We start from the raw sequence: 18,525 nt of genomic DNA on the forward strand, positions 1-18,525 counted from the left end.
TTCCATTCTTTTGAGCCCAACTCATCCAGATGCTGGTATCTTTCCTCTCTGGCTCACCCTCTCCCCACTTATTCCTTTCCCTCTCATCCTCCTCCCTCCTCTTTCCTTTTTCTGCTTCTCACTTCATCCCTCCCTCTCTCGCTCATGCAAAGCTCGCTCCTCTCTCTGTTTTCTGCGGGTCATACTTTCCTCATTCCATTTTTATTAATGTATTCCTTTCCTTTAACCTGGGGCCTTGGTCCAAAATACCTTCAGCTATCCCTCCGCAAATACCTCCCCTCTCGAGCTCTTCGCTCCTCTACCTCTAACTCCCTCAGGGTCAGAAGTTTTTCAAAGAAACGAGCTGGGGTAGATCTCTGTCTGTGGCTGGGGCCTCCCTTTGGAACAGCCTCCCTGCCACTCTAAAACATGAGGAGATCCATCTCCGGTTCTGGAAGCACTTCAAGACCTTCCTCTTTGCTTCTGACTTTGCTCCCCTTCTCCCCTGCTGATCTGCTCTCTCTTGGCACTGTGCACCTGGCCACCCGCTGTCCCCTGGGCCCAGGTACCTGCTCAAGCTGCCACCCTCCTGTACTGCCTCCTGGCCACCCCTTGCACTGGGAACTGTATCTGTACCCGTACAGACCCCCTCCCCCTTTGTCTTCTTTTTCTGCACTTATCAGATTTACTCAGTTCTGCTGCCGTGAACACAGCACTTTCCACTTGCTGGCTGCACTACCACTGTTTATTGCATCCATTATCTATGTATTTGTATTATTATTATTTATCTGTTTTCCTCTGCTCTGCACTTTCCACTCTCCCCCTTCCATGCACTTTTCCCCCTTTCCTTTTCCCATGCACTTGCGCGTTCTCAATATCACTGGGCCTAGTAAGATTGCTGTTTGTTCTCCCCTGTTCCCCTCCCTTGCCTTGTTGCGCTCTGAAACACTTGTGTACGAGCGCGATACAAATAAACATATCATAACCTCCCTTCCTCTCTCTCACTCTCTCTCTCTCCTATAATATTCCTCCTCCTTTCCCTGCCACTGTCTTCCAACTGCCTCTTCAGCATGGTGCCATCCCCAATCCACCACCCCTGGCTCTTGTAACAGTTTTAGGCTACCATTAGTGAGTAGTGCCTCACTTTCCACGTCTGCCCCACATTTCCCCTCTTTCCTATCCAACACCTCAATCTATTATGTTGATCCGCAATGGCAATATTCTGTTCCAGTGCCCTCTTGTTCTTGAGCTTGGCAAATGAAAAGTCCAATAAAAACAATCAATATTTTGCCTGATATTTGTCATAAGATGTTAATGTACATTTTGTTTGGGCATCTATGTTGCCGGATATCGGCTTGTATGGCTCATCAGTGCTTCAAAACACAAGACTAATAATAATAATAATAATAATAATAATAATAATAATAATAATAATAATAATAATAATAATAATACATAAACATACACCCGCCGCCCTGATGGAGAGCACCGCTGCGGGCCGAGTTCCTAGGCCCCGCCCCCTTCCTTTGTTCCGGGGCTTGGGCCCCACGTGGCACACTCCGCTCCTTCCCTCACGGCCTCTGACCGCGGCCGCGTGCGCGGATCCTCTGTCCGCCCGCTGCGAGTGTCAGCAGGCGCGCGACTTCCTCGTCGCCAGTGTTGTGGGCTGCCTCCGGTCCCCGGAGCAGCCCACAGATATCGTCGGGATCACCTGACAATGTTGACACGCTGGGGGTCAGCTGGCGTATCGATGGCATGGAGGTGCCCTACGCACCCGGTGTCACCGGGTGCAAGATCCGCAGTGTGGGGGGGTCACCCCCAGTCATCCCGCGGTCGCGGCTCCGAGGGCACTCGGGCCGCACCGCACACAAGGCCACGACCACGTGGCAGGCCCACAACCCCCACAGACACAAGCAGACACAAGTTGCCAATTCCTTGGGCTCTGCTGCTCTGCCCTCGCAGCACCAGCAGAGCTCCTTTTATTAACTGACCACGTGAGCTTCATGACACAGTCACGGCGCCCATGTTGGTATAAACAACTAGACCCCCACACAACACCACAGTGGGCTCGATGGTTTGCAGTAAATAACTGTATTGTAACATTGGTCCATACCCTTCTCATTCACAAACAGGTGACCACTCCTCTCCCTTCTGCTTTATCTCAGGTGGTGCCTCTCAGGAATCGAATACGAGAAGTTTAGTTTCAAGTGCCTGTCACAGTATTGAGAGCCTTGAGATCTTGATGGTACATCTGCTCACATAAACTATTTATCCCCACTGTTGTTCTGTGACTTTCAGAGACCAAGCTTACAAGACAATCTCGAACTGCAAAAGTCAATAATCAATGCACAGTTTGCATTTCTAGTAATGGGTTTCTTGCTTGTGCACTTACTTCTTGATGTTTTAAGCGTCGCATTATTTTCTCAACCGCTTTCTAAAACTACTCTGTACTTTAATTCCAGACATTCCGTACATCGCCAACACAAGGTGCGCAATGAGAATTGCAAAGTATATGTTTAGTAGATTTTAAAGTTCAAGATAGAATAAGCCATTTCAGCGAGGCCAGACATGCCACAACGCCACCCACTGGCCACCACGGGCATTTGACTTCCAGGTCAGAGCAGCATAAACAATTAATTGCGGGTATGCACATTAGCCCAAATGCATGCTTTTATCTCCCCAAAAATGATTTTGCCTGATCGGGCAGCTCCATTTCATACCAATACCCTGATTCATGGATTATTTGAGCCGAAAAAAACGGCCCAAACAATCCATGAATCAGGGCCCTAGTTTCATCAAGCCAAGACAGACAGCTCTCAAGTATGCAGACAACAGCACGTTTCACTATTATTAGCAGCGGTTGCAGTGGTCAGGGGCGGTTGGGAGCAGTGCTCCTCTACTTTCTTTTTTAAAGTTTAACTGTTCCTATACTTTTATTTTAAAAAGAAACCATTCGGGAATGGTTTAGTTTTAAAATAAAAGTGTAGGAAGAAGTAGAAACTTGCACTTCAGTTCACTGCACTGAACATGCCCTTAAATAGCAGTTTGTTTGGGGGTTTCAATTGCGCGTGGGAGTGGGCGTGCTGGTGGGGGTTGTGGCGAGCGGGGCAGGCCAGCCAGGAGCAAAGTTCCACTACTTCTTTACGTACACTTCAACCACTGATTATTAGGGATCATCCGTGCAGTATACCCTAACATTTTTGTGTTTGGAGCATTGGGATATATTTAGCAAATACCAACAATGTTATGGTGGGTTTATAAAATCATGTGTCTGATGATGTTTTCTAACTAAAGTTCTGGATACAAAGAATGCTATCACATTTTTGATATGCTACATTAAAAGACATGGCTCCAACTTAATCGCTTCATCTGAAAATAGATCATGTGTTGTCTCTGTTTTATAATTGAAACCTATTTTGATATTCTAAATGCCTGCGATTAACATGTGTTATATTTTGTTTGTTTGTTTGTTTATTTATTTCTATAGCGCACCGAACCCGGGGGTATCTGGGCGCATTAGAGCAAATTACACTTGTTACAGAAATAGTCAAGTAGCCAGTTACAAATGACACGTGTTACAGAATAGGCATGTAACTCGTTACAAATTACAGTGAAGTATATAGCCAGCAGGTATAAAGACTCAACTTTAGATGTGTGATTTAATTCTATATAGGAGGTTACATTGGGAATTGTTTTTATTATCAGAAGCCTTAAAGTCTGAGACTCCTTTAAGCTTTACATTGGTATCTTGTATATCGATGTTATAGAGGCTGCACTTATGTTGAGCATTTTAAAGCATTTAAGGAATACAACTGAAAATGACAAAGAAAGGGTCTTCTACCACGCTGATTCTTGTTTCTGCAATTATTTAAGCAATAAGCCCCAAGCCGAGGGTGCATTACCATGTCGGGTAATGTCCGGGGCATTACTTGATGTGGTAATGCCCCTCCCCCCCGGCGGAGGCTTACTGCTGTTAGTAACCCGTCCCGGCGTTGCGCAACCGAAAACATAGGGCCACTACGGAAGGGGGAGAAGGGACAGTACTTAGTCCCGTCTCCCTTTCCATGCAGCCATTGAAAAACAAATTAAAAAGTAAACAAAAATATGGCTGTCATGGAAAGGGAGAAGGGACTACTCATAGTCCCTTCTCCCTTTCCATGGCGGCCAGGATGCAGAAGCGATGGCCCGACTATGGGCCTGATTCACAGAACGTTTCCTATGGGATTGCACCATTATAAAACACTTCTGTGAATCAGGCCCAAAGGCTTTGTCGGCTGATAACGACCCGACACGGGCCAATGAACTTACTTGTAACAAGCTCATTGACCCTCATTGGGTAATAACTATAGTATTTCTGGTTCCGTAAGTTAATGTGTGTATACAATCCTATATAAGTGAAAGTCTGTGCATTAGGGTCAGGTCATATACACAGGCCTCCTACACTGAGATCAGGTTTACCATGCACCCCTCCTCTTCTGAAATTCTGTGAGATTCTCTACGACCCCAATGGAGCGAAAGATGTCACAGCTTTTTTATCCTTGCATCTAAATCTGGAGGGTATAAACACGACTAGGCCGCAACACGTGTCTGGGGTTGATGTTGGTACTCTTGTTCAGAGGAGAATTTCCTAGCATTTCAGTGCTGGACTGCCCCTGGGCAGGAGAAAGACTGATATGCAGGGATATTTCTCCTCTGTGAAAGGGACAGTGAGCTAAAGACTCTCCCATGGGCCATCCACTCAAGAACAGGTCAATGGGCCGTGTTCGTGCTGGTAGAGGGACTCCCAGAACCCCCTTTGTTTTGCATATTAAGTCACATTGGGTTTCACCCTAAGTTATCAGGGGAATCCAGACATGGACCCCTTGCTCACTGTTCTTAGAGAGGCACAGCTCCAACTCACTGATGAGGCCCGACTAGGATGAAACACATGTCTGGGATTGCTGTGCATACTCTTGTTCAGAGAAGAATTGCCTAGCATTTTGGTGCTGGACGGCCCCTGGGCAGGATAAAGACTGATGTGCAGCGATATCTCTCCTCTATGAAAGGGACAGTGAGCTAAAGACTTGGTTGAGACTCTCCCAGGGGCCATCCACCCAAGAACAGGTCAATGGGCCGTGTTCGTACCGGTAGAGGGACTCCCAGAACCCCCTTTGTTTTGCATATTAAGTAACTTTGGGTTTCACCCTAAGTTACCAGGCGAATCCATACGTGGACCCCTTGCTCACTGTTCGTAGAGAGGCACAGCTCCACCTAACTGATGAAACCCGACTAGGCCGAAACACGTGTCTGGGGTTGCTGTTGGTACTCTTTTTCAGAGGAGAATTGCCTAGCATTTCGGTAATGGACTGCCCCTGGGCAGGACAAAGACTGATATGCAGGGATATTTCTCCTCTGTGAAAGAGACAGTGAGCTAAAGACTTGGTTGAGACTCTACCGGGGGCCATCCACCCAAGAACAGGTCAATGGGCCGTGTTTGTGCAGTTAGAGGGACTCCCAGAACCCCCTTTGTTTTGCATATTAAGTAACTTTGGGTTTCACCCTAAGTTACCAGGGGAATCCAGATGTGGACCCCTTGCTCAATGTTTTTAGAGAGGCGCAACTCCACCTCACTCATGAGGCCTAAATAGGCCAAAACACGTGTCTGGGGTTGCTGTTGGTACTCTTGTTCAGAGGAGAATTGCTTAGCATTTCGGTGCTGGACTGCCCCATGGCAGGACGAAGACTGATATGCAGAGATATTTCTCCTCTGTGAAAGGGAAAGTGAGCTAAAGACTTGGTTGAGACTCTCCAGGGGGCCATCCACCCAATAACAGGTCAATGGGCCGTGTTCATGCGTGTAGAGGGACTCCCAGAACCCCTTTTTTTGTATAAACACTGTAATGTTCAGTTGAGTGTTATGAACATTATAATGAGCACGAAAGTTTAGTGTGCATAATGAACTTAGCATACAGCTCTTTGATCACATCACAGACCTTTTTGTCAAGTATAATGATCTGTGGTCATTCTTATGTTCCAAAAATGCTCTTTGAATTGATGTAATGCAGCCAGTAACCCTAATTTGTGTTATTTGTCATCTACCCATTTGCATAGGGGTATTTTGAAAGAGTACATTATTAGAACGATAACATATCACAAAATAATGTATATTGTTATTGTAGACACAATTTTGTCACTTAAAATCTTCCTTCTTCAAAAGGGTAATGCTCATATATTACAATCTATTATCTCCTTATTCTGTAAGCACCAAGGCAATGTTTAATTTAGCTGACTCGCCACTAATTGGTTCATGGTGATGCTAAACCTGTGCATAGGTTACAATTTGCTCCAACAAACAAACAAACAATAGACAATAGAGAATAAACAATAGACACCGTTGTAGACCCCCCAACCTGGTCCTCTGGTCACTTACAAGGGTTGTCAGTATGATAGCCCACCCTGCAGTTCCTATCCCTGTCCCCTAAACCTCCCTGTATGGAAAATGTGCCCTCAATGTTATGGAGACATTACTGCTGGATATTTGTGATTACAATGCATCTCTTCAAAAACCAGGCCTGGGCCAGGTACCCACGTTTGGGATGCCTCTGGAACTGCGTCTGTCATTCTACTTTTAACCATAGAAAACAGCACACCAACACTTCAATATATCTGTCTTTTTTTCTCTATTCACAGAGCTGTCTGCAACAGCTTGCTCACTTCTACCAAACACACACCGGACAATGCTCTCCAAGAGACAGAGACCGAGAGAGAGAGAGAAAGAGAGGGAGAGGGAGAGGGAGAGAGAGAGAGAGAGAGAGAGAGAGAGAGAGAGAGAGAGAGAGAGAGTGAGAGAGAGAGAGAGAGAGAGAAATATACTCTTAGAGCGAGACAGACTTAAAGTGAGATAGAAAAATTGAGCGTGGTAGATTGCAAGAGAGAGAGCATGAGCGTGCTAGAACGGCGGAGGATGTATCCGATATTTCAAGATATCATCACTTTCCCACTAGTGAACTGCAATATTCCAAATTGCTATTATTTCTTTAATGGAATTGATATTGTGTTCCAATGTGGATCCATGTCCCTGTCTCACTGCTCCTCTCGTTCTGGTGATGACACAGCTGTCCTCCTAATGTTAAGATGAGGGGTAGTCAATATCGCTTAATTTTGTCGTATATATTTGGCTCTGGTTCCCTCCTCATTCCCCCTTTTTTTCTGCAACACTGCTTAAAAATTTGATGAAGGGACTGGCCACCAGGGGGGCACGGATGAGCCCAACCTCTGTGTGAGCTCCACACCCCATGGTCCCATAAGTGGCTTGAGCCCCCACTTGCGGTCCCCTACTCCGGGACAACTTGATGAGACATATGTGGGAACCAACTCCCCCCCACAGATCGAAAGAAAATCGGTGCAGGAATTGATGAGAAACTTGTTGTGAAAGAGGCGGTTCCCAGCTGCGTCCTGGTTCATGAGCTGACGCCGAAAGTGAAAGTGTAATCGCGCCCAAAAGTGGAGAGGTAACACACGTCTGGTACCGTGAAACAGACGGCCGCAAAAGTATTCTGAACCATCTATGGAGGTCACCAGCTGAAACGAACACCATAGAAGCCGTGGCGGTCTCGAGGCAGAGCACGCACCCCCGAGGATCCACGAGAGGAGGAACGAGCAGTGAGCGGACCTGGTCCTAGTATAGCGCTCCAGAGGGGCACCGAAGGTGAGCCAGTGAATTTCATCAATAAACGTGCACGCCTGCAACGGCTGGTTCACTTTTTTCACGCTACCTCAGGTATTTAAGCGCGACGGATGTGATGGGACAGACACTGGCTGGTGCTGCGCCTGGGCCCCTCTCCGAATAAACGTGCACGCCCTGAGATCAGGGCCTATCGTGCTCGCCCGACTTGCTGCAGACCGTCCTGCCGGTCTACTGCCCACAGTGTCCGCCTGAATCAGATACACCACATGATGGAGCAGGCGAACATGGTGTGACCCTGTGCACACCTCAGGACCCACCTAAAACGCACAAGATTCTGCATACAAAGAAGCTTGCTCTTTGGAACAACTTCGACGCCATCACCACAGAGCGGGCTGGCTGTCCCACGCGGACTTCGGCCCCAACCTCACAGTGACGTTTAGAGAGGCGCCGAGGAGAGGGGGTGACGAGATTGTAAGAGGCCCAGCATCGCAAACACCAGGGCTGAAACCCATTAATGACCCCCCCCCCGAGACACCAAACACACATGCCACAAGCAAATGATCCACCCAGGAAATTCTTTGATCACTGCTGAATGGAAGTGAAGAGCAGGCTGTACTCCCTCAGAAGAACCTACACAGGTGGAATGAATCTAGGAGCTAAAATTAGCTTGTTTCCCAATGACACTTCGGGGAACCCTGTGGTTGGTTGACAAGGGACGGGAAGGCCCAAAAGTGAGGACACCAGCCACGGATAACAAGCTCAAGTTGAGGCACACTCCTCGAATCATTCTGAAACCCCCTGACTCGGGGCTGCCATTGTATCTGAAGTAATATCGACGTAAACAACCCAGTGTAATGTGTATACTCTGGGGCTACCAACGTGACGGGCACAGCTCTATAGCAAACAGCCTCACTGCAGCAGACGGGGCTACATGAAAGAACTACCGCCATATTCTGAAGGTCAATGACAAAGCACTGCTTTATGCAAACACAGAACCTAATCTGGTGAAGCACCCCGAGCTGCACGAGAACACGACGGCCATGACCTCCCTAAGGGGTTGAACATGCTATCCTTTCCATAGGGAGTCTGGAATCATGAGGACACAACGCCAGTATGACACCTGTAAAACCTTAAGACCTGCCAAGTGAGAGAGAAACCCCACAAGTCATATCAGAGGCATAGAGAGACATACTACCAGAGGTAACCGGAGGGTTGGCCCCTCAACACCGGGGTGTGTGCCTTCCTCCACGTACACCTACTGCTCCTCAACAACAGGAAGTGACACACATTGAACTACGCGTGCTGCCAACAGAACCTGCTCCCAGAGAGTAACTCCTCCGCCCACTAATGTGATCCCACATCTGGCCCCCGAAGAACTAAAATCACCACCCCCACATACCAGAAGTGTATCTCCCCTCAAAACAACAATAATCTCTGAACAATTCGCCACGTTGACCACCCATCCAATCACACGGGAAGAACACATGAACAGTCACCAGAAGTTGGCCCAATACTGTTATACCCCGCATCATTCCGAGGTAGACCCCAATCCGGAATCTACAATGGCGGCATCGGAGGCGGAAGCAGCTGAGACCATGGCTGATGTGGCAGCCTTAGTCACTGAAATGAGAAGCATAAGGGCGGACATTGGTGGTAAGGTAGACAAGGTAACGCTCAGAATTGACAAGATTGAGGAGAGACTGGAAGGAGTAGAACACAAACAAACCTCCATCGACACCTTGGCCTCCCAAATGGAGCAGAGGATCGCAAAGATAGAAACCAGAGAGGAGGAGTTACATCTGAAGATGGACGATTTAGAGAACTGTGAGAGGCAGAACAACCTGAAGATCTTCAGGATCGCGAATAGGGAAGGGGAAACCGAGCAGGATTTGAAAAAGACCCTACACACGATTGTGAAACTCCTGTTCGAAGATGACGCAATCGATGAACCGAAAATTGATCGGATACACAGGGCTGGGAGAACTACGGGTGGACCGAAAGCAGTCCTTGCACAATTTCACAACTATGTCGATAAGGCCAGAGTTCTCAAAAAGGCCAAGCGCACCCCACAGACCCTTCTCGACACGGCAAGAGTGACAATTTTTCAAGATCTATCCTCACTCACCCTTGCCATGCGAAGGGTGTGTATGCCTCTAACCAAATGGCTTAAAGAAAAGGGAATCTGATACCGTTGGGGCTACCCCTTCTGTCTCACATTCGAATGGGAGGGAAATACAGTTTGACTGAAAACGGAGAAAGGCCTGCACGTCAAACTTGCTGGGACTTGCTGGGCAACCAGGAAAACGAACAAAACCAGGGAAAAGGACATGAAGATGACAGGCAATGGCATATTCAAGGTCCGAGACAAAAGAAGATCCCAGGTTCCAGAAAATACAGGAGGATGAACGCCTCACCAGGTGCAGAACCCTGAGGAACATGGAAATTATACACCAGAGTAAAGACGTTTCTCAGGACAAGGAGCGATGACCAAGTGGCATCCCGCAATACAATAGATACGTGTGCCATTGGTCTTTGCGGGCTATCTGGCTGACTTGAACCAACCAAGTGCTAGAAGTGACCTGAGTGACAGGAAGGGTCACCCCTAAAAGATGCGATAGACCAAACACTGTACTGGCATTTGTACATGTGCCAACGGCTGATCTTCGCATAACGTTGTGATACTCCGAAAGGGGCACCCCAAAGGTAAATGGGGGAGTTGCAAACATACCTGATCCAGACACTAGCAGTGACATGTTTATGATCAGGGCTGGGTTGCTTTGAAACAATGTAAGAGTTTAATCATCCTTGTGAGTTGGGGGGCGGGAGGGTGGTAAGGGGGCTCAATGTTTGATGAGGTGGGATTGTGGGATGCACGGTCCTCACTGGTGGTCTGGAACTGGCTAGGTGATGAGAACCCGGCTAGGTCGGACGCCGCTGGGGGGGGTAGAGGGGTTGAGGGGAGGGGGTTGGACAAACACAAGTTTCTACATGAAAATGTTTGATGATGCAGTGAATGTATTGAGAAGAGATTGTATGTATGTGACACACGAGCGAAATAGCCAGAGAAAGGGCTATGGCGGTAGAATCTCCATCCACTAGACCCAGACTTCTCAGAGCGGGCACACTCAATGTGAAAGGTCGGAACTCACCCACAAAACTATCATTGGTGTGTAGCTGGATGTACTGTTCCTTCAAGAGACCAAGTATATACGCGGGGAAGAACGTAGGGTTTTGTACCCCAGGGTGGGAACTGAATTTTGGGGCTCCGGTCCCTTGCAGAAGGCAGAAGTGGGTATACTTGTTAGGAGGGGGCTCAATCTTGAGATTTCTAAGGTATGGACTAAAGTATAAGGGAGGGCCATCTTAGTGGTGGTTAAGATACACAATACCACACTCACACTCGCGATACTTTACTCTCCCAACATTGGGCAGTCTTGCTTCCTGCAATGCACTGTCCCGAAGAGAATGTTGGAAGCCTCAGGGCATGTCATTCTGGGTGGAGATTTTAACTTATGGGCGGATCCTGCATGGAATAGGCAGGCTGGCAACCAGAAGGCAAGTGAACCGGTAGGCGGTGGCCGTGCAGAGGTGTTGCAAATGATGGAGATGTACGGATTGTGTGACATTTGGCAAAACTTTCATCCCAACGAAACAGGGTATACATTTTACTCAGCACCTCACTCCACGTTTACCATAATAGACATCTGTATCTTTCGCAGGGTTTGAGTGATGCCACGACCACCTCAGAGATTGTCCCAGTTTCATGGTCGGATCATGACATGGTCACTGTTGACATGAATCTTATTATATTGCCACACAGGTGTGCGAAGTGGCGCTGCAATGAAACCCTGTGGAAGGAACCTGTCTTCTGCGCTGAACTGACAGGTGAGATTGAGAAGTACTTTAAGACAAACTACACAGGAGAGGTATCCAAGAGAGTGGTATGGGAGGCAGGGAAGGCAACGTGGCGGAGTATCCTGATGAGAGAAGGGGCCGAGAAAAAGAGAGAAAGGACTCTGATAGAGAATAGGCTGAGGAGGGAAATCAAACAGCTCGATATTGCGGCACTGACATCCACGAGGGGGAAAGCGGAGAAAGTTGCACAGGCTGTACAGAAAAGGAAGGGACTCCGTCACTTAGAGGAGGGGCTAGTCGTACACAAACTCCAGTTTCTCAGGCAAAAACATTACGAGAAGGGCGATAAAGCAGATGCGCTGCTGGCTGCCAGACTACGGGGACAACGAGCAGAGGGGTGGGTTGCCGCTATTCAAGGGGGAGGCGATGCCCAGACAACAGAAACGAAAGAGATCCCAGAGGTATTTCCAAATTTTATGAACATCTATATAGATCTGAAATGGCAAGGGGGAAATGGACATAGACCAATACATGCGGGAGGTGGACATGCCGAGACTCTCTCGAGACAAAGTGGAAGAGATGGAGTCCCCGATTACGGCAGAAGAGGTCGAAAGGGCGATCAAGAGGCTCCCACTAGGGAAAGCACCGGGTAACGACGGGTACACGGCGGATTTTATAAGACCTTTATCTCGTCCCTCCTCCCCTTTATGGTCGACTTATTAAACGACATCTTGCAGACAGGGGTGGCTCCTGAATCCTTCTCACAGGCGCTGATCTCTGTGATCACGAAAGAAGGCAAGGACCCCAAACAATGCAGATCATATTTTCCCATCTCGCTGATCAATATTGACGCAAAAATGTATACACAAGTTCTGGCAGCCAGACTTGAGACACATATGCCCCTATTAATACACTCCGACCATGTCAGATTTATCTTGGGGAGTCAAGGCGCGGCCACGATGCGCAAGACACTCCTCTTAATTCAAGAGTCAAAGAGAAGGGCAGACAACCCCGCGCTTATGTCAATTGATGCTGAAAAAGCGTTCGACAGGGTGGAGTGGGGCTTCTTAGAGGCAGTACTAGACAAGGTCGGACTGGGCCCTATCTTCAAAAAAGGCATCAAGGCTGACTATACGTCCCGCAAGGCATCAGTTATGGTCAATTCGGAGTATTCCAGATGGTTTGACCTGGAGAGAGGCACCAGGCAAGGCTGCCCTCTTTGAGCGATACTATTCGCTCTCTCCCTAGAACCTCTTGCTCAGACACTCAGGGCAGATCCTCAAGTTGAGGGTCTTCATGTGGATGGGAGGGAATACAAGGTAGCCCTCTACGCTGACGACATTCCGCTGCATGTTAAAAACCCCTTTAACATCTATACCTAGAGCCATACACTTGATAGAAAGATATGGGGAACTCTTTGACTTAAAAATTAATAGGTACAAATCTATACTGTTCCCATTACAAGAGCTTACCCCTGAGAATGCCACAAGGCTCTCTACACTTGGCCTTGTGATGGAAGGCACCACCATCCGCTATCTGGAGATCAATTTGACATGGGACTTAGATAATGAAAAAGTACAAAGAGACCTCACCCCATTTGAGAAATTACTTGACACAGTGACAGGGACCAAGGGAATGATCTCGAGCATGTACAGAGCACTGTTAGATACTGGGAAGGGATCAACTACTAACTTGAAGCATACGTGGGAACAGGATTTAGGTAGAGAATTGGTTGAAGAATTGTGGGCGAAGATATGTATAGGAACCTCACAAGTGTCTATAGCAGCTCAATATAAATTGCACGCCATCAAGTTACTCCATAGGTGGCAATTCGACCCTCACAGGCTGTCGAAAATGTTTAAAACCATGATCCCTTTGTGCTGATGTCAATGTGGGGAGAGAGCCAACTACTGGCACATGTGGTGGGAATGTCCTCGGGTTCAAGTGTACTGGAATGAGGTCCTTGGTTGGATCAATCAGATAGATGGGATCCCACACAAAGCTGCACCTCTCCTGATACGGTTTGGCTTGGAAGAATGTGAGGGTGAATTGAGACGAATGCATGGAATTGTGGTCCCCTTACTGCTCGCTGCATGGGCCTGCTTGGTGACTAAGTGATAGGCGGGCTTGGTCCCGAGCAAGAGAGAGTGGGTTGGTGTTGCAACGAACATTTACACAAGGGAAAGAATTACTGCAGCCTTCCATGGCAGAGCGGCTCAGAATGAGTCAATGTGGAATGATTTTGTCAATGAGTACGTGCCCAATCCCGCACGAGGGTCAACACAGAAGGAACGACAGAGGAACCACGGGCAAATGTAGAATTATATGTTCTACGAGCTGCATGTATCTGGGAACTCTGGGGATAGCTAATTATCTGTGCCATTACCGCTCAGTCTGGACCATGACGCAAGACAATAAGGAAAATGGACCTCATACACATTAATATACTCAAAAAATATGTGGACTAAGAGAAGAAATTGTGTTCTGGGGGGTGGGATGAGGGGTAGAGGGAGGAAGGGAAGTTATACTAATGTTTAAGGCTGCAGTTCTTCTGGAAGAGGGGGTAGACAGGATACAGTTGGTTGTAATATGTGCCAATATGATGTCTGTATGTTACTTATTGTGTTCCATAAAACCTAATAAAATAATATAAAAAATCTTTGATGAATCATTTCAGCTCAGAAGTGGGTGATTCCTGCTCATCATTTTGTTATCATGTATGGATCATTCTTGACCAGTCCCTGTCTAGAAGTGTAGAGACACATTCTCGCTCCTTTAAATGCTGCATGCCACACCTAGGCTAGTATCTTTAGGTTGCTGTCACATGGGTAATTGAATAAAATACAGTGAAAATCTGGGGAACAGTAAAAGAGCAGGCAGATGCATCTTAATCATAAAAGTTAAATGGCTCATTTAGGCATAGCACTTATCACAAAAAATCATTCAGAAAGGTACCGTACCTTGGTCCTGCAGCAAATGGCACGAAACCATAAGCATGCCGATTGGAGGAATTCTCTGGAGAGAATCGCAATGGGTCAAACACCTGAAAAACAAGATGGTTGGTCAGTGAAGAGTCACCAATCAGGGAAAGTTGATCCAACGTCCTAAAGGTGTACACAAGTTTAAGATAAGAAAACCCTTTAGACAGGCATCAGACTCTAGTGGTGACGTAGGTGTGACATTGTATTTAGAGTAGATATAGTTTTGCCACACTTTAGAGAGCTTTCAAGCTGTGTGCTGCATTGAAAAACACACATGTAGAAAGCATGTATTCGCATTCTTTTATAACACTCATATTTTTATATAGGGTTATGTAGTTTGGATTTATGTTGATTGTGTGGATGGTGTTTTAGGAGGTGTAGTTGTTAGTTGCTGTATTGAGCAAGAGCATATTAAGCAAGAGGTCGGCCATGTTAAAATACACTATCGCGAAAGGCTGCAGATGTTGCCATTCTAGTGAGATAGCTTTGTGGAGATATAGTCATTTAATTGAATTTCATTTTGCTGGGGGGCTGAAAGCTCTAAGCAGCCAAGGTCAGGATGGAAAGAGATGCCAATTAGTGTTCAGTTAATTGTTGCGAGGGATAAAATTCTTAGGGGCCTGAAATGGGGTTAGAGACAGCAGGTGTCTTCCAGACGATGAACAAATGAATGCATAAGGGTTGTGAAATACACAGTGAGACACATGCACAGGTCCAGAGCAGGTCCGGAGGTAAAAGTGTCTTGGTAAAACAAATAAATAGAAGATATTCATTTCCAGGAGCAGGGCCACACACACGCTTTTTTATACAGCTATTCATTGTAAGAGGATACCTAGAAGGTCAGCTCCAGAGTTGGCAGTTGCAGGTGCAAGGGGAGGAAGGCCAAAGGGTCAATCATGGGGAAGGGATTATGGTGTTCCATGGGATGCAATATAGTTTTGACCTCACTGATTTCCCCTCACTACACCATTGATCCGTCTCGGTGGGCTGCTACTCCCCGAGCTGTCTCAGGTGTCACTGTCCAATTAGGGCAGAGCTTTTTTTTAATCAATTGTACCATGATGAGTGCCAACCAATGGGAGTGTGACATTTTCAGCTATTAAATTATGTCATGTTGGGCGGGTGGTTTCAATGGTCATGACAAAGGAAACCTCAAATCACAATGTTAAATGCATAGTGTTCTTTTGGTGCTTGATGACGACCAAACAATTGAAATGTTAGGATTAGAATTAATGCTTCCTGTATGGAATATGTTAATGTGCGGTTTTCTGCCTTAAATATTGTTGCAGGTATGTAGGAGTTGTTTTTTTCAGTTCAGTTCCACTGAGCTGTCTGACATTCTCCCGGCAATATTTGTAAATAAAAAAGCTATTTTATCTTGCAAGCTGTCTACTCCATTTTTGATCCCTTTCGTGTTCTGTTTTCTATATTACTTCGGGGGACCGCACCTTCACAGCTTCCACGTACAACTATTACACCATAGCGTATATTAAGATAACACTGGGTTTAGTGATGAGAGAAGCATTGACATTCTTCATAAACACTGTTGAATAGATGCTAAATTTGGACGTGCCTGACAGAACTTCCAAAACAAAAAGAAACGCTGCAAACAATGAGCCAATCTAACCCTCTTACACTATCCATCCCTAAATGGGTGTACACAGGAGAAATGCACTTTGCCCCACATATTTTGGATTTGTTCAGGGAACTGAAAATGTGGAATGAAACCACCTGAAGCAATCTATTACAAAAGCTTTGGATATATGAACGTTCAAGACAACAAGTCTGAACAGCATGCACATTATCAATGTGTGAAAAACTAACAATAAACCTATCATTGGGTGGGGTACAATGCATGTTAATAATTACGCCTGATAATCACCATTATGCAGGGTCTGTACCCTCATCCGAAAACTCACTCAATGAGGCATCCACACAGAACACATCTCTGGCCCCTACTGCACTGTGGGCCATACAGTTCATCCAGAGGAAGACTCACGTCTGTGACATCCAACTACAGCTTTAGTGACAACACCTTGGGAGGACCTTGAGTACTGGAACGAAGTAGGAGACTCTGTATAGTAGTGATTACAATGCCTCATTTATGCATTATCCTAGGGTATCCCCCTTCTTCCTACTCCTCAACTTGGAAATACCCAATGATGCCAATTTAGCACCACGCCAATTGAAATGAAGAGTTTCAAAAATAAATAAAAACACACATGGATGAATGCAAAACCCTGTGTTTTTGTATTGCCAACATCAATCAACTCATCTCTTTAAGACCAAAGAGCTGCCTGAAGCACTGCATCGCCCACTGCCCTTTCACTCTCCCACAATACATGCAGCCTGTAGTGGTAAATTAAAGTAGAACAGGAGGGGCGTGTGGGCCTCCTACGTACATCAATACAGGCAACTCCCAAGACAGCAGCCAGAAAGGCAACCATTTCACTGGGGGATCTATCCTGAATGATGGGCCAGGGAGGGAGCCTTTGAGATTCATTCGACTTAGCCATGATGGGGCAGGGAGGGAGCCTTTGAGATTCATTCGACTTAGCCATGATGGGGCAGGGAGGGAGCCTTTGAGATTCATTCGACTTAGCCATGATGGGGCAGGGAGGGAGCCTTTGAGATTCATACGACTTAGCCATGATGGGGCAGGGAGGGAGCCTTTGAGATTCATACGACTTAGCCATGATGGGGCAGGGAGGGAGCCTTTGAGATTCATACGACTTAGCCATGATGGGGCAGGGAGGGAGCCTTTGAGATTCATACGACTTAGCCATGATGGGGCGGGGAGGGAGCCTTTGAGATTCATACGACTTAGCCATGGTAAGTCAGATCCATTTGGCCAGGATAAACACATTATCACACTTCCTATAGAAAGCTGCCCTTTCTTTGTACATCAGTTTACTTCTAAATACATCTAATCAACTGATATCTGATTGCTCGCCAAGAGTGTTATTCTGAGTTATGGCTGGAAGAACAAACATCCTGGGGAATAGTAAAGGCAGAGCAGATGTTGTGAAGAAAACCTGAACCTATGCCTATTATTAGAGCGTTTGAGAGAAGGCTGAAATAGGGAGGAGAACAAACCAGAGTTCTTAGATCCCCCAAACATCCGACGGACCAAATGGACACCAAGAAGAGAGTATTCCCCACAAGTCATTCAGGATCTACCTAAAATAGAAGTTTGAAAGGAGAGAGATTTGTCCTATAAAAACTAGGGAGAAATCCTAAGGGGGCAACCTGATTATAGATGAGGAGATTTAACATAGAACAAGACTTATGAATCTGGAAATTACAGAATTTACCAGCTGTATAGCCCCCAATGGAACCGAAATGCCCAGATCGCCACACGTTGCATCTTCAATAAGGATACCACCAATCCCTTCTTGAAATCTCACAAAATGAAATGTGTGGGGTTGGAGTAACGGATGAAGTTGTTTATCTATACACCAACTCATGGTTGCTATATGCCTGTCTTGTTTCTTCAACAATTGGACCATCCAGCCACTGCCTCAGACAATCCTAATCTCAATGATCCCTTGTGTTCAAGCTCCAAACCCCAAGCCTGAGCTGACGCAAGGTTCTGATGCACACCTCATGGTTGGATATAGAGGAGGGGGACTATGTCCAACATCCACACTGGTTCTCTCTCCTATCCCTACAGGATCGGAAATCAAGGTTTCCTCGGGCAAAAGAGGGCTACCGGAAACATTTCTGCCCTCTCTGCATTTGACGAAAACCCTGGATACTAACGCAATGGGTAGGAAGGCATAAAGTAGATAAAGTAGGGCACTGAGCCAAATCAGAGAAAGAGCATGTATCCCCAAAACTAGAGGATTTCTGAACCTAGAACAATACTGGCGAACCTGATCTCTCAAGTGAACTACACAAAGATCTAGAATTAGCACCCCATGACTCCTGCAGTGCTCATGAAACACCTGTTACCTGAGACAAACGTCCAGTGTAGTGATACGACAAATGCATACAAACTGAAATGAGAGACGATGGGACTCTGCCCATGTGATGAGTTGGGCT

The 18,525-nt window shown here is 46.6% G+C and overlaps 1 protein-coding gene across 1 annotated transcript in view; it reads right to left on the reverse strand.

The window, feature by feature from the left end:
* LOC138548018 (cytochrome P450 4B1-like) overlaps window positions 1-18,525 on the reverse strand; it is a 312,989-nt gene that overhangs the window by 15,991 nt on the left and 278,473 nt on the right. The window contains exon 11 of the mRNA XM_069642250.1: window positions 14,461-14,543. Coding sequence (XP_069498351.1) covers window positions 14,461-14,543 — 83 coding nt within the window. The remainder of the gene's footprint in view (window positions 1-14,460; window positions 14,544-18,525) is intronic.

Source organism: Ambystoma mexicanum, chromosome 1q, assembly GCF_040938575.1.
Source record: "Ambystoma mexicanum isolate Mex_15411 chromosome 1q, UKY_AmexF1_1, whole genome shotgun sequence".
NCBI classification, from domain to species: Eukaryota; Metazoa; Chordata; class Amphibia; order Caudata; family Ambystomatidae; genus Ambystoma; species Ambystoma mexicanum.